This window comes from Podarcis melisellensis, assembly GCF_964234715.1.
Source record: "Podarcis melisellensis genome assembly, chromosome: 2".
NCBI classification, from domain to species: domain Eukaryota; kingdom Metazoa; phylum Chordata; class Lepidosauria; order Squamata; family Lacertidae; genus Podarcis; species Podarcis melisellensis.
Window position 1 is genome coordinate 63,315,196 of NC_138529.1, and position 14,880 is coordinate 63,330,075.

Below are 14,880 nucleotides of genomic sequence, written 5' to 3' on the forward strand. Positions count from 1 at the left end.
AAAAGAAACAAACGACCAACAAATTCAGCATACAATTGATAATCATTTTTCTTGGTGATGATGCATCTATTGTTCTTAAAGGAAACGTCAATCTTCTTCTCAATCAGCTGTCCAACGCTGAGCAGATTATGCTTGGCATCCGGCACATAAAGAACATCCTGTATCGATAAGTCCAAACTGTGAAGAACAACAGTTCCGTAGCCTTTACTGGGGATTGTGTGGTCATCCGCCTGGTGAATTGCACCTTCCTGCGGTGTAAAAGACACGAACAGTCTCTTGTCGTTGCACATGTGGTGGGTCGCCGCTGAATCAACAACGAAGAAAGATCTAGACGTCTTCTGGACCTCTGCAACTTCTGCAACCTTTGTAACCTTTGGAGCGTAGCGTGAGACCATTGCCTTGTGCTGCGTTGTCCTGGACACTGGACCTTTGCCTTTGCTCTGGCCTTTTCCACGCGATGAGCTTTCGCTGCGCTGCTCTGTCTTGGCCCTGGGATATTTGCATTCCCTCTTCATATGGCCTAGACGTCCACACGAGTAGCATTTCACTGCCTTCAAAGCTTTGGCGCCATCTGGTGGTTCCACTGCACTATGGGATGACGTCTGTGAAGCCTCCCCATTTCCCATGCAGCTAGCACCCCGCCGATCTGCTTCATTCTGAATCATGGCAGTATCACAGGCTACTGTGAGTTGAGCATTTGGCTGATCAGTGGTATCAAATTCCCCACTTGCCTCATCCAGCCTTCTGCAGCTAGCCATCATGACTCTGGCATTTACCTCTTGCGTCATCTATGCTGCTTTAAATCAAGCTGCTTTATACATGCTGCGTCTTGCTGCAGCTGCTTTGCTTCAACAGCACTTGTAAAAGTTACTTTCGATTTCCCCCAGCATAGGAAAGTGTTGCTTTTAGCCATTTGCCTGTGCCTCGGCAAAACCGGCTATAAAAGTTCAAAGTCCAGCCATAAAGCCATTAATTAGAAGCTGGCAGGCTTCCCGGAGCAGTAGCACATACCTTCATCAATCATTTTGACGCGCAGAGCAGATACCGTGCGTTCCGTCTCTCTGCCGCTGTTCTGATGCTTTGCCGGCACTTCGTCTCTTTGCTCCTTTGTTCCTTTGCCAGGAGCCCGACTTCTGGAGTCCATCCTCAAAACACTGCGTTTTTCTGGGCCCGGAACCAAAATGTTGGGGATAAGCAGTGTCCAGTGCACAGCGGAATGATGAGAAGTATGTGCCAACATGCTCTATACTACTTTATTTACAGTTCAAAGCTGGTAAGTTACAGAAAAACATTTTCCCTCTGCCAGAGCAGAGAAAGCGTCATCTCTCCTCTAAAGCACGGAGAGAATCACAAACTGAAACTGCAAAGAACAGTGATAAACAGGAAACCAGTGTACGTCACATCCAGTCTCCCATTCCCGTGGGAAACCCAACAGTGCATTTACTGTGGAATGTAAACAACCTGTCTCGTGACAAGCACTTCGCTGCACAGAGAAGAAAGCAGAAACCAACAGTTCCGTTGTCTGAAGAGGTCACTTTCTGGTTTGCATGGAGAAGCCGTTTTCAACGGACCCCAGAGAGGGAAGTGCGCAGCTGTACTGAGGCAGCACTAGGTGTTGAAATTTCGCGCCCCTAACAATTTTGTGCCTGGGACAACTGCCCCTGTGCCCCCACCCTGCACGCTAACCACTGGAGTCAGGACAGCAATCCCTATCAGGGGATTCTCTTTTGATCTGATTGTTCACCCTTTCTGCTCCCAGGGATGAAAGACCTCTGGATGGTGGAGACAGAAGTATATTCATTATCATGGTGTGAGAGAAGAAGGCATGTAGTAAGGCGGCTGCAGACAATTAAGTAGAGCCGGACAAATGCTGGCTCAGAGGAAATGGTCTCTTCCCCTCATTCGGAAGGGGTTAGAACTGTGCATTTTGATGCCAGGCCTTGAGGGGGTAGGAGGTGTGAAATGGAGAGAGAAGAAGCCAGTGATCCTCAGAATTATGACGGTTGCCTGGGGGACTGTCCCCCCTCCCTCAAAGAAAAACTATGTAAACATGCTGGTATTTTAGGCTGTGCTGTGCAGGAAATGTGAAAGAACTGTCAGAACAATAGCTAGATTCTACTAGGAGTTCAAACACAGCAAAGGCATATTTCTGCTCATTGCTAGCAGGGCTTTAGTATCTCATCTACAAAATGTAGGGTGGGGAGGAGGCCCCCACTCTCAAAGATGACTGGAGCAATCGGAAAAGTCAAGCTACTCGCTTGGGCCGGTGTCAATTGTCAAATGTTAGAGTGCCTCCAGGCTCATTATTTTGAGGAAGGGATTCAAGTGCCTGCTGAAAATTTAGGTTTCTTCAGTTAAAGTGGATTAAAATCTTCTGTCACCCTACCAGAACATTTCCTCTTAAAAAACAACACTTTTTGTGGTTAGGGATGTACTGAAAAGTTTGGGGTGAACACATTATTACAGGGGAGATGTATTGGCACTCCACAAGAAAATCACAATCAATGCCCATTGTCATATAACAACCCCACAAGCAAATAAAAATGAATGCTCAATAAACAGTGCACACAATCTAACCACAATGCAAGGTTTGTGCAAGCAAATCAGGGTGAATGCTCAATAAACAGGTTGTCTGAAGGAGCCCTTAGTTACACTTAGATCTCCCAACATAGCTGAAGATGCTACTGTTTTAAAAAATAGAAGAAGAGGTTCATCCATTATGGAAGGCGTTATGGAGAACACAGAAGAATGGAGAATTCTTATTTTTTTTCCTTCCGCGTAGCTGAAATGTGGTATCTCATTGTCAGTCTCAACAGAACACTTGAAAGGAGTTAGCAATTTGTTGCACAGAATGCAGGATTAGGCAACTAGGCTGGAGGTGTCATCTGTTGTACAGATATAAAAGAGTGCTTCTATGTGGAAAGATTTTATGTTGTGCTCTCTGTTTTACACTCCATTAAAAATTCCCTACAGGTAAATGCTGGTAACTCATCAATCCAACAAAAAAAAATACAAAACAAAAGCGGATCAGAGTCATTACCTGAAAGTACCTTAAGATTGCAATCTTATGCACACTTACTTAGGAGTAAGTCTCACTGAATTCAATAGGAAATTCTTCTGATCTGAGTAGACATACATGATTGCATTGCTAGTCAATACTAGTTATTATTCCTCACATCTGCTGCATTTTATTCCAGAAGATTAAATTTTCAGACTATGGAAAGAAGGACTGGAAGTAATGTTAACCATCACTCAAGTGTCAAAGTTGACCATTTAAAAAATGTTGATTAAGATGTGTGAAGTGCATTTTGAAGGACAGCTGATAGCAGGGTAATGTCGTCCTGAAAAGACCTTAACAAATATAAATTTCAATATGGTAAATAGCTGGCCAATTTGAGACCAGTCATCTCAAGTTTCCTATGCTGTAAATCTGCTGTTCCATTTGCATTTGATGAGAAAAACAACACAGGGCTTGATTTGTGCATTTCCAGATCGATTGACACTGAAGATGCAGTGGGAAGCCTAGCTGGATAGCTTGCTGTAATGGAATGCAATTTTTTTTTATCTGTGATTTACTGATCTTAAAAAGCTTTCTAAACTAAAAGAAGCATGAAAATGCATCAATGCTAACATTTCCTCTCCCTTGGTGCTTCCTGGCAATTTGTAGCTATGCTTGCTATTAATATTTCCTTTGCTGGAGCTACATACACAGAGTGATGCTGTGTAAGGCTGGGATGTTATGACTTAAAACTGCCATATGGCTAGTTTAAAAGCAATTTGACCTTTTCCCCTCCAGGTTTTTGATCGTTGCAATTAAAGAGTCAACTCAGATGGTAGACCTGTGATAAGTGTACAGGTTTAACATGTGCATACTCTGAAATGATGCAGTACATGCAGTTTAGCTGTGCAGTAAGAGACTGAACATTTGTTTTGTCAGTTACTACTGAAACCATTTTAATTTAACCACAGCATATATTAATTCTTGTTTCTACATCCTACAGTTATAACTGCTACTATATTGTTGTAGTTAGGAAGAAGCCATTGTTACATCTGACAGTTTTTATTTTATTGCTGAAATCTTTCCTCTTGGATATGCCAGAATACTGTCGATTCAGTGGAACTCCACTAGCTCTTTGCAGTTTCTGATATCAGTTGTAAATGTAATTTCTTTGAAATACTTCACTAGTGTTTGGCAATTAGTGGGGTTCCCAGCAGTGTCTTCCCAATTTCCCAACCATGCTAGTGCTGGCTGTGGCCTCCAGTCAGGGCTGGATTTAGGTTTGATGAGGCCCTAAGCTACTGAAGGTAATGGGGCCCTTTATATGTCCAGCTGTCCTTTGTCAAGGACAACAAATTGCCGCTGTTTTTTGTGTTGAATATATGCTATATGGTAATTTATGGACCTTAAAGGTATCTCAAGCCATTTGCACATCTTGCCATGCAACCAGACCACGCAGAATGTAGGCACCCTATATATAGAAATGAACAAACCAGTGATATTTTAGGGAGCAGGCTAGCAGGTGGGGCCCAATACTTACACCATAGGAGCCTACACAACACAAAACACTGTTGCTGTATGCAGGTTTTATTTTTATTTTTTTATTTTTTTATCTTATATTTTGGAAATGTACATCCAGTTGGTTTTTTTCCCCCTTTAATTTTTTGGGGGGTCCCAAGAGAGTGGAGCCCTAAGCTATAGCTTGTTTAGCTTATATGTAAATCTGGCACTGCCTCCAGTGGCCACAAGTGATGCCCGTTAGCCATCTCAGATGAAGGAAGTGTGTCTTGCTGCTTGCCATTGGTTTTTGAAACCCCAGCTGCCTAACCTAAGTCATAGGGTTGTTGTGTGAGAATAATATGAAACAAGCAAGAACAGTGCATGCCACACTAAGTGCTTGGGTGATGATGATGATGATGATTTATTTAAACCCCTCCCATCTGGCTGGATTTCCCCAGGGGAAAAAAGGATATAAATATAATAACACAAAAATCAAAATATAAATAAAATGCCACCATAACACAAAGAGTATCATTTGCACGTAGAAGACTCCAGGGCAGGATCTACACTGACCTGTATTACGTTATTAGAATGATATTAGATATATCATTCTTACCTTTGGGGTTGTTGTTTTTGTGAAAACGCCGTTTCCCTACTGCCAGTTGCTGGTTGCTTTGTAGTGCCCTCTGGTGTCACATTTTAGTCACACATTATGAACGTTAAAAGTAGGACGTCATGTGTCCACCTGCATTATGAAAACCATTCCTTAACCCTTCCTTAACGTGAAAAACCAGCAGTGTAGATCTACCCCAGGTTCAATTTCTGTCCTTTCCAGGTAGGAGGCTCTCAGGCAGAAGGACTAGGGAAGACCTCTTCTAGGCAGAAGGGCTAGGCAAGATCTTGAGAGCTGCTGCCACTCAGAGTACAGTAAATAGTATTGGCTTGGGACGAGTGACCTGACTCAATGTAGGGCAAGCTTCATATGCATAGGGGTCTATCTAGTTATGCCCCTTAGTTCACAGAAGACTGTTCAATCCATTGGTGGCTTCCATGAACAGAAGCAGGGAGTGGTTGAGCTGATTCACCCTTCCAACTGCAGCCACATCCACTGTGATCCACCCCTCAGGTGGGAAACTCTCCAGAATAGTGTGGGAAGTTGTGAAGGGGACTGTAAAAGGGTGGGAGAATTTGAGGGTGGAAATCACATTCCATTCTCTGTTTGTGGATTTCTCTGCTGGAGCAAAAAGTATTCCATGAACAAAGGGGAGCAATTGGATGCAACTCAATCTATTGATTTAAAATAAGAATATTCAGCAAGCACACACATATTCAGCACACACACACACACACACACACACAGAGAGAGAGAGAGAGAGAGAGAGAGAGAGAGAGAGAGAGAGAGAGAGATATGTTTTAAAAGTGGCCCCACTTGAAGGCTTACATTCTAATGGCATGCAGACAAACATTAAAAAGAGAGAAGGAAAAAGTGAGTAATTATATTTTACCGAAAATTCCAGTTTCTGTGTATTATGTCACACTAAGTGTATTCAGGAGTTGGTGCATGGTGAATAGAAATACTCTTGTAACCTGCTCCAAAGATTTTTTTTTCCTCCAAAGGTATATTGTCCACAATGGGGGGTGGGAAATTATGCTGACATGATACTGATCTAGATTGAGCTTTTGTCTGCTGATCTTACCATATTTTTCTTTAATTTACACAGCATGACCCATATAGTAAGTGGTTGAGAAGAGCAACAATTATGGTCAATGTGAGTGAGACACACACACACACACACACACACACACACACATATATATATATATATATATATATATATATATATATATATATATATATAAAACATTTTTGTATGCCTCTTTCAAGTCTCACCATTCCAGCATTGCCCAGGGACCCTTTCTCTGCTGACTGATCCCACCAAATTCTATTAACTGCTTGCTTTTTTGTTTTTAAATTTAATGGACCACTTTTGAAGATCTAGAGGAATTTTAATGCAGATGGGAATATATACGTGCAATTGCTGCGGCTCAGATTTGCCACCTAGCTGGTTTTATGAACTGTTGGGTGTTTTTTAAAGCTTGCTTGCGTCTTACACAGTGGGCAGTTTTACGTTTCTTGATTTAGATTGATAACCCGTTCTATCCCAGGGGCTCTAGGTGGATAGCAATAATACCAGCACAGTAACAAAGCAAAACACTGCCTCTAAGGCATTGTGATCTAATCAATTAATAGAGAGAGCTAGCAAGGAAAAGGGAGGTTTCAAAAAAGTAGGAACACATTTAAACATGCTGTTTATAAATAGATTTTTATAAAATTTGAGGAGTTGTCCCTTTACCCTTGCTTTCGCTTGTTTCTGTTATTTGCTTTTTTGTTAGCACCCAGCACTGGACTCTCAGAGCTTGTCTACATCTGAGCATTATTTAGCTGTTAATTTGTTTCTCCTGCCCCATTCAGATTAGACTGGAATAATCCACACCCACGTATTTGAATTTGTATATACAATGGTACCTCGGGTTACAGACGCTTCAGGTTACAGACGCTTCAGGTTACAGACTCCACTAACCCAGAAATAGTACCTCAGGTTAAGAACTTTGCGTCAGGATGAGAACAGAAATCGTGCAGCGGCGGCGTGGCAGCAACTGGAGGCCCCATTAGCTAAAGTGGTACTTCAGGTTAAGAACAGTTTCAGGTTAAGAACGGACTTCCAGAACGAATTAAGTTCTTAACCCAAGGTACCACTGTAATGAACAACTTTGGCCTTTCCTATTCATACCAATAGGTATTCTCTTTTGTGTTTGGCCCCGCCATCTACTATTATGCTAATTAAATATTGACAGGGAGTACACACAGATAGCTGTGCAGTGTCATGTTATTTTTCTTTGTATCCCTCAGAATTGCACAAAAGCAGAAAACGGCACAAGCAAGCGACGTTAAAAAATTATTTAATGAGCTTTACTTCTGCAGCTTTCTGGTTTTGTGAAAAACCTGAGGAATCAGGGGTGGGGATGTTTCTCCATCAAGAGCTTCGGACATCAGGAGCACAGCTGCAAAAAAAATGGGAAATTCTCAGTATAAATGTTTCAAATTAACTTGCTGCGCAGTGTCTGGTGTGGAAATTTTTATGTGGTTTAATGTGGTTTGCATTTGCAGTAGTCTGATTTTATGCAAATCTGAGGGATCAAAGGAAATTGTTACAAGCACAGCTGGAAAATACATGAAAGCAATGAGCAGATAGTTGGATAATCCACATATGGAGTAAACCTGAATTTCTAAATAGTGGCACACCATCTCTGGAATGCTCTCCATAGAGAGGATCACCTGGCACCTACTCATGTCTGTTCAGCACCAATCAAATGCTTTATTTTCCTAGGTGCCTTTAAATGTAGGCCGAGCAGGTGTGAATTCTGTGTTTTTACTGCTCTGCTGCTGTTAATTTGTCATTGCAGTATTTGCTATTATTTGTTTGTTTTATTATTATTATTTGTAACCTTCCCCGGATGTGACAACATTGAAAGGCAGGGTAAAAATTCTTAAATAAATGAACATCAGTGTGATGGAGAAGTTGGAGAGGGTGGGTAACATGTACTTTCTACTCTACAGTCTACTCTGTTCCTTGACAGCTAAATCTGGTCAACTGAAAGGTCAATTGTTCTATAACTTTTATTTCTTTCATGGACCTTAATCTGAGAGTGCCTCATCCTCTATTGACATTTGATTGAGTGCATGAGATTTAGAGTTGGGTGAGCATCTCCTTGTGACTAATGCTCCTTGCAAATTTTGACACTTTCCCCATTGAATCATTCTCTAGGAATACATTTTCCCATTAGTCAAGCAGCCCTAATGAAAATGTACTCCAGCTAATGGGCCTATTTTCCTTTTCGCATTGAAATTCAAGTCATCATCCCATTTTGGCCTCCCCTCTTGGCGATGTGGGATTGAAAAATAGTAGATTCAACCTTTCTGAAGGTGAAAGCTAAGATGGGGTTTAAACACACACACAAAATCAGGCCACTCAGGATACCCAAAAACCCTATGTTGCAGTACTTAAGGGATCAAAGGGACTTTTAATATTTTACCAGCTAAATGTTACGTGTTTTTATTAAATATTTTACTGAGTACATGCATACCCTCCAACACGTCTCAGTGAAAAACTGGGCTGCAAGTCTTCCAGGGCCATGCTCCCATGTGAGCCACATGGCATGTGCGAGATCACGGCCCTGAAAAACGTGCTTTTTTCAGGGCTGTGCTCTCATGGCACCCCAAATGTGTGTTTGGGGGTGCTATGCAAGTTTGCAGCCCCCCCAAAAAAATTCTTTGGGGAGGTGAGATCATGGCACCCAAAAACATCTGTTTTGGAGTGCTGTGCTCTTATGCAAAAAAAGAGGGATGTGGTATACACCTCAAAGTAGAGCCTAGAGCAGGAAATACAGTGGTACCTCAGGTTACATACACTTCAGGTTACATACGCTTCAGGTTACAGACTACGCTAACCCAGAAATAGTGCTTCAGGTTAAGAACTTTGCTTCAGGAGGAGAACAGAAATCGGGCTCCGGCGGAGCAGCAGCAGCAGCAGGAGGCCCCATTAGCTAAAGTGGTGCTTCAGGTTAAGAACAGTTTCAGGTTAACTACGGACCTCTGGAACGAATTAAGTACTTAACCGGAGGTACCACTGTATGTTTTCTTCCTCTCTCATATAGCTGGAAACCAGAATCATCCAATGAAGCTGAAAGAAGGAAGATTCAGACCAGACGAAAGGAGATACTTAACATTTAAACTATGGAATTGGGATTAGACAAATTAATGGAGAGGACCAGATGGTTTGACTGCGAAATACTATAAAGATCTTAAAGAATGGCTAATACAGCCATTGAAGGAAGTATGCAATCAGATATTAGAGGGGAAAAAGGCTCCCGAATCGTGGAGAGAAGCATTTATCTCACTTATACCGAAGACAGAAACTGAGAAACATCAAGTTAAAAACTACCGCCCTATATCACTCTTGAATGTGGATTATAAAATTTTTGCAGACGTTTTGGCAAAAAGATTTAAGAGAGTTTTGGTGGAGGAGATTCATAAGAACCAAACAGGCTTTCTCCCAGGGAGACATATGTCAGAGAATGTGAGGAACATTATAGACATTTTGGAGATGCTAGAGGTAGACATTAATAGGAAGGCAGTTCTGATCTTTGTGGATGCGGAGAAGGCCTTTGACAACATTTCTTGGAAATTTATGAAGAAGAATCTCCATGGGATGGGGGTAGGCCAAGGGTTTGAAAACGGTATAGGTGCAATATATTCTGAACAAAGAGCGAAACTAATTGTGAACAATGTGGTAATGGATGAAATATCAATAGAGAAAGGTACACGACAGGGATGCCCTATATCCCCTTTACTCTTTATATCTGTCCTGGAGGTTTTATTAAACATGATTAGGAAGGACCAGCTGGTAAAAGGAATACAGGTCGGATCCAAACAATATAAGTTAAGGGCATTTGCAGATGACTTAGTGCTAACTTTGCAACAGCCAGAAGCTAGTACCAAAAGAGTTTTAGAATTAATGGAGATATTCGGCCAGGTCGCAGGATTTAAACTAAACAAACAGAAAACAAAGGTGCTGGAAAAAAATCTAACAAAAGAGGAGAAAGATAGGTTTCAAAGTGAAACTGGGTTGGAAATAGGAAAAAAGGTTAAGTACCTGGGGGTAAATTTGACATCAAAAAATGTGAATCTATTTAAGGATAACTATGAAAAATGCTGGACAGAAGTTAAAAAAGATCTAGACATATGGTCTAGGCTGAAACTTTCCTTGTTAGGCCGAATTGCTGTTATCAAGATGAATGTATTGCCAAGAATGTTGTTTTTATTTCAGACGTTGCAGATTCTAGACAAAATGGACTGTTTCAAGAAGTGGCAGAAAGATATATCTAAATTTGTCTGGCAGGGCAAAAAGCCCAGAATAAAATTTAAGATCTTAACTGATGCAAAAGATAGAGGGGGCTTCGCCCTGCCGGACTTAAGACTTTATTATGAATCAGCAGCCTTTTGCTGGTTGAAGCAATGGCTACTTCTTGAAGACACAGACATTCTTGATCTGGAAGGATATGACAATAGTTTTGGTTGGCATGCATACCTGTGGTATGACAAGGTAAAGGTTTATAAAAGTTTTAAAAACCATATTGTCAGGAAAGCATTGTACAATGTTTGGAATAGATATAAGGATTTATTGGAAAGTAAAACCCCTAGGTGGTTGTCACCAATGGAAGCGAAAGCAGTGAAAAAAATTAACATGGACTCTAATTGGCCTAAGTATTGTGAAATTTTAGAATATGATGGCGAAAAACTGAAGCTACAAAGTTTCGAGAAGCTAAAGCATAAAGTTCGAGATTGGTTACACTACCGTCAGATAAATGAGATGTTTAAGCAGGACAGGAAACTTGGTTTTCAGAAGGAGAGGTCAAAGTTAGAAATAGAATTGTTAGAACCCAATACTAAAAATCTATCTAAAATGTATAATTTGCTGCTGAAATGGAATACACAGGATGAAACAGTGAAATCAGCTATGATTAAATGGGCACAGGATATTGGTCATGACATTATGTTTGACGACTGGGAACAGTTATGGACCACCGGTGTTAAATTTACGGCATGTAATGCCCTGAAAGAGAATATAATGAAAATGATCTATAGGTGGTACATGACCCCAGTCAAACTTGCAAAGATCTATCATTTGCCCAATAACAAATGTTGGAAATGTAATGAGGCTGAAGGTACTTTTTACCATCTTTGGTGGACCTGCCCAAAGATTAAGGCCTACTGGGAAATGATCTATAATGAAATTAAAAAAGTCCTTAAGTGGACATTCGTTAAGAAACCGGAGGCTTTTCTCTTGGGCATGGTCGGCCAATTGGTATCAAAGAAGGATAAGACATTCTTTATGTATGCAACCACAGCAGCAAGAATCCTGTTGGCAAAGTATTGGAAGATGCAAGAATTACCTACTCTGGAAGAATGGCAATCGAAGGTGATGGAATATATGGGACTGGCAGAGATGACCGGCAGAATCCGTGACCAGAGGAAAGAGACAGTGGAAGAGGACTGGGGGAAATTTAAAACATATCTAAAAAACTATTGTAAAATTGTGGACTGATAAGATGTTAAGGGGTAGGAAACAAAGAATTACAGCTGTAAATCTTAAACTTTAAGAAAATTCAAAAGGGACTTGACTAAAGACTGATCGATGAGCTGCTCGAAAAAATGGTAAAACAAGGATGTGGCGAAGGGAAGGCATGGGGAAGTCAATTTTTGTTGTTTGTTTTTAATGTTTATGTTTGTTTTGTTTGTTCTTATTATGTGTAAAAACCAATAAAAATATTTTTTTAAAAAAATAGACAAATTAATGGAGCATAAGACTGTTAATGCCTTCCTGTCAGTGTGGCCACTCAGTACCTCCAGGATCAGATGGGTGGCCACTATGGAAAAAGGGATACTGGACTAGTCTGGTCATTTTGTTTGATTTTATGTTCTTATGCCTAGGAAATTTGCTGGAAAGTGGCAGGGGAGGAAGCAGCAGAGACACTCCCCATAGCTTTCCCTTTTTCCTGCCCAAATCACTTTTGGAGCTAATTATTAAAGCCCAGGCTTGAGCTTTATCAGTGATGGCAACTAGGGGGAGAAATTTGTTTCAGTTCATATTATCAGATGTTCCATTTCCCAAACAATTCGACAGTCAGAACATGGGCATCCTTAGGAATTTTTGGGACACGCACTTCTGGGTTTGACGTGTTTGTAATCCAAAGCGTATGCAAACCAAGGTACCACTGTACAATAGTGAAAATAACATTCAAGTATGCATTGCATTAGGGAAAATTGCTTGAAGAAAATGTACATTAGCCAAAATCTCATGCAAAAAATATTTTATTAGGAGAAATTTGCACTATAGTGCTGATTGATTTTCATGAGGATTACTTACTTACTTACTTACTTACTTACTTACTTACTTATTTAAAATGCAGCTTGCTGCAGAAATGTGGAGAACTTCATTTAAGAATGGGAAAATGAGAAGCATTGAGAACCAAAACTGATGATCCTTCCAGCTCTGGTGGGAAATGCTTCTATAATGTGGGGGATCCTGCCATAGCTAAGGCTACCAGGTTTTGTTTACAGTGACTGTATATTCAGTTCAAGAGCACTACTCAAGGCTCAGGAAATGGGGGACAGATGGCTCCACACAGGAAGCCACACTTTCATGAAATAAGTGCAACCAGTTTTGTAGCACCGCAGCATTACAAAGATGTAGAACACTGATACATTGATATGCACATCATACAGCTTTGGTTCACTTCTTTGTTTTGCTTCTCTCCTCCTTCTTCTTTAGGGCTTCATGGATATCGACTTAGGAAAATTCAAGGAAAGTGGTGCAAATGTGACTGGATTCCAGCTGGTGAATTATACAGACACCATCCCAGCCAGGATCATGCAACAGTGGAAGAGCAATGATGCCAGGGAACAACCTCGTGTTGACTGGAAGAGGCCAAAGGCAAGTGGTACTGAAAAACGTTTCTCTGAGGTAGCCTTAGCGCTGCACTCTTGTCATTAACATGCTTTCCATTTGAAATCAGAAAGTTTTAATGTTCGTACCAGATCGCAACAAACTTGTTGGTCAGACGACATTTTGCTTGCTTAATCAAGAGAGGACGCCCCGTGTGATATAAAAAGAAGAAGAACTGAATGACCCTTCATTTATTTAAATCATATATATACTGCTCAACATTGAAGTTTCTAAGTGGTGTACAGTAATATTACAAAAAATTAATAATACAGTGGATAGAATCAATTAAAATTAATCACAAAAATAGAAAGCTGAAAATGCCTGCTGAAATATAAAGGTATGTAACAAGTGCCTGGAATTCAGCTGGGAGGGGGCCTGAGTATTCTCAGCCAGGAGGGAGTTCCACAGAATCAGGCCCATGATACTGAATGCATGGCTTTTGGGTGACATGAGCCATGTATCTAAGTCATGGGGAACCACTAACAGAAACTCTTAGAAGAGCTGCTTCAGACTGGAAGAGGGGGTGAAACAGCTTCAATTGGTTTTTGTTTCTATAAGGACAAAGTACTATATGGCAGAGTGAAATAGTTCTGTCAGTTTCTGTCAGGGACTGGACTGATGAGGAATGGTGGAGACCGCCCCCCCCCCTGCATCTCCCAGGACAGTATAGCTTTACAACAGTGGTTTGCAGAAGGTCATGGCACTGAGACAGAAGAGCGGCAAAGAGCAGCTGCCTGGCACGTTATCACTAGAAAGCATTCCAACCCCCAACCCCCCTTCTCCCAGAACCTGGTGACCACTGAAAGTGGTAGAGCAGAAAGCAAAGAGGCAGTTGGCCTCAAACAGCCATCGTAAAGGGGGTGGCACTGCTGACGACTGAGAGGGAAAGGGGGGGAGGAGATTACTCAGAGCAACGCCATTACTCGAGAGGCGACATTTCTAAGCCTCTCTCTGTGAATAAAAGACTTTGGTAAGAGCTTCTTGTATCTCTATTACTGGCAGCCTGCCGTGAGGAAGAAGGATCAGATTCCCTGAAGCCTGACAATTTCTAGAAGTACTGCCTTTTGAAATATATACAGTATATAGCTATATATCTGTATATCTATACTGTATATATACACCCTGGCACACGAGGAATCTTTTGGACATATATTTGGCTTTGTGAATCAAGGATACTTCCTTTTATAAAACAATATTAGCTGAACTCCCACATCTCTGGGCTTCTGTTTTGCTGCTAGGAGAGAGAATATGTCAGACTGACAACCCAATTCTAAACACGTTTACTTGGAAAAATGATTCCACTAGGTTGCATTTCCAAGTACCAGTAAGCAGAATTGCAAGCTTAAAGTAATTTGCTTGGCCTGGGAGGAAAGACAGAGTATAATTTTTTTAAAAAAAATGTGCATAGTGAAATACTACTGTTTGGGATCGTGCTCCATGGCTATGTCCATAATTGTTTAGTTTTGAATTAAAGTGTTCAAAATGTAAACCTTTTTTAAAAGCAGCAATAACAATTTTCAAGCATAGCATTCTATCAGATCTCCAACTCAGCTCTGTGCCTTACCTTCTGGTACATCATTTCTTCATGTACAACATAAGTTCCTCCTAACCATGAAGTCCAAGACATTAAAATCTAAAATTGAAATGAATACCGGCAGAGGGTGGGCTTCCAAAACTGGAATTCAGTTGGGTCTACAAATCACAGGATATGAAACCAGCAAGTCTGAAACCTCTAGTCCTCTGGCCAAATTTGAATCAACACAGGTCCCAATTTGGCTGACGAGGCTGTTACTCCAAATCATACCACCTTGCTCT

At 41.0% G+C, this 14,880-nt stretch overlaps 1 protein-coding gene across 7 annotated transcripts in view; it reads left to right on the forward strand.

Moving 5' to 3' along the window:
- The window catches only part of GRIA1 (glutamate ionotropic receptor AMPA type subunit 1), a 205,297-nt gene that overhangs the window by 134,266 nt on the left and 56,151 nt on the right, over positions 1 to 14,880 (forward strand). For all 7 annotated transcript variants that reach the window (XR_014165767.1, XM_081901018.1, XM_081901017.1 and 4 more), the window contains exon 6: positions 12,892 to 13,053. Coding sequence is in view for 6 of the 7 variants with exons in the window: in XM_081901018.1 (XP_081757144.1) it covers positions 12,892 to 13,053 (162 nt within the window). In the remaining variant the exon portion in view is untranslated. The remainder of the gene's footprint in view (positions 1 to 12,891; positions 13,054 to 14,880) is intronic.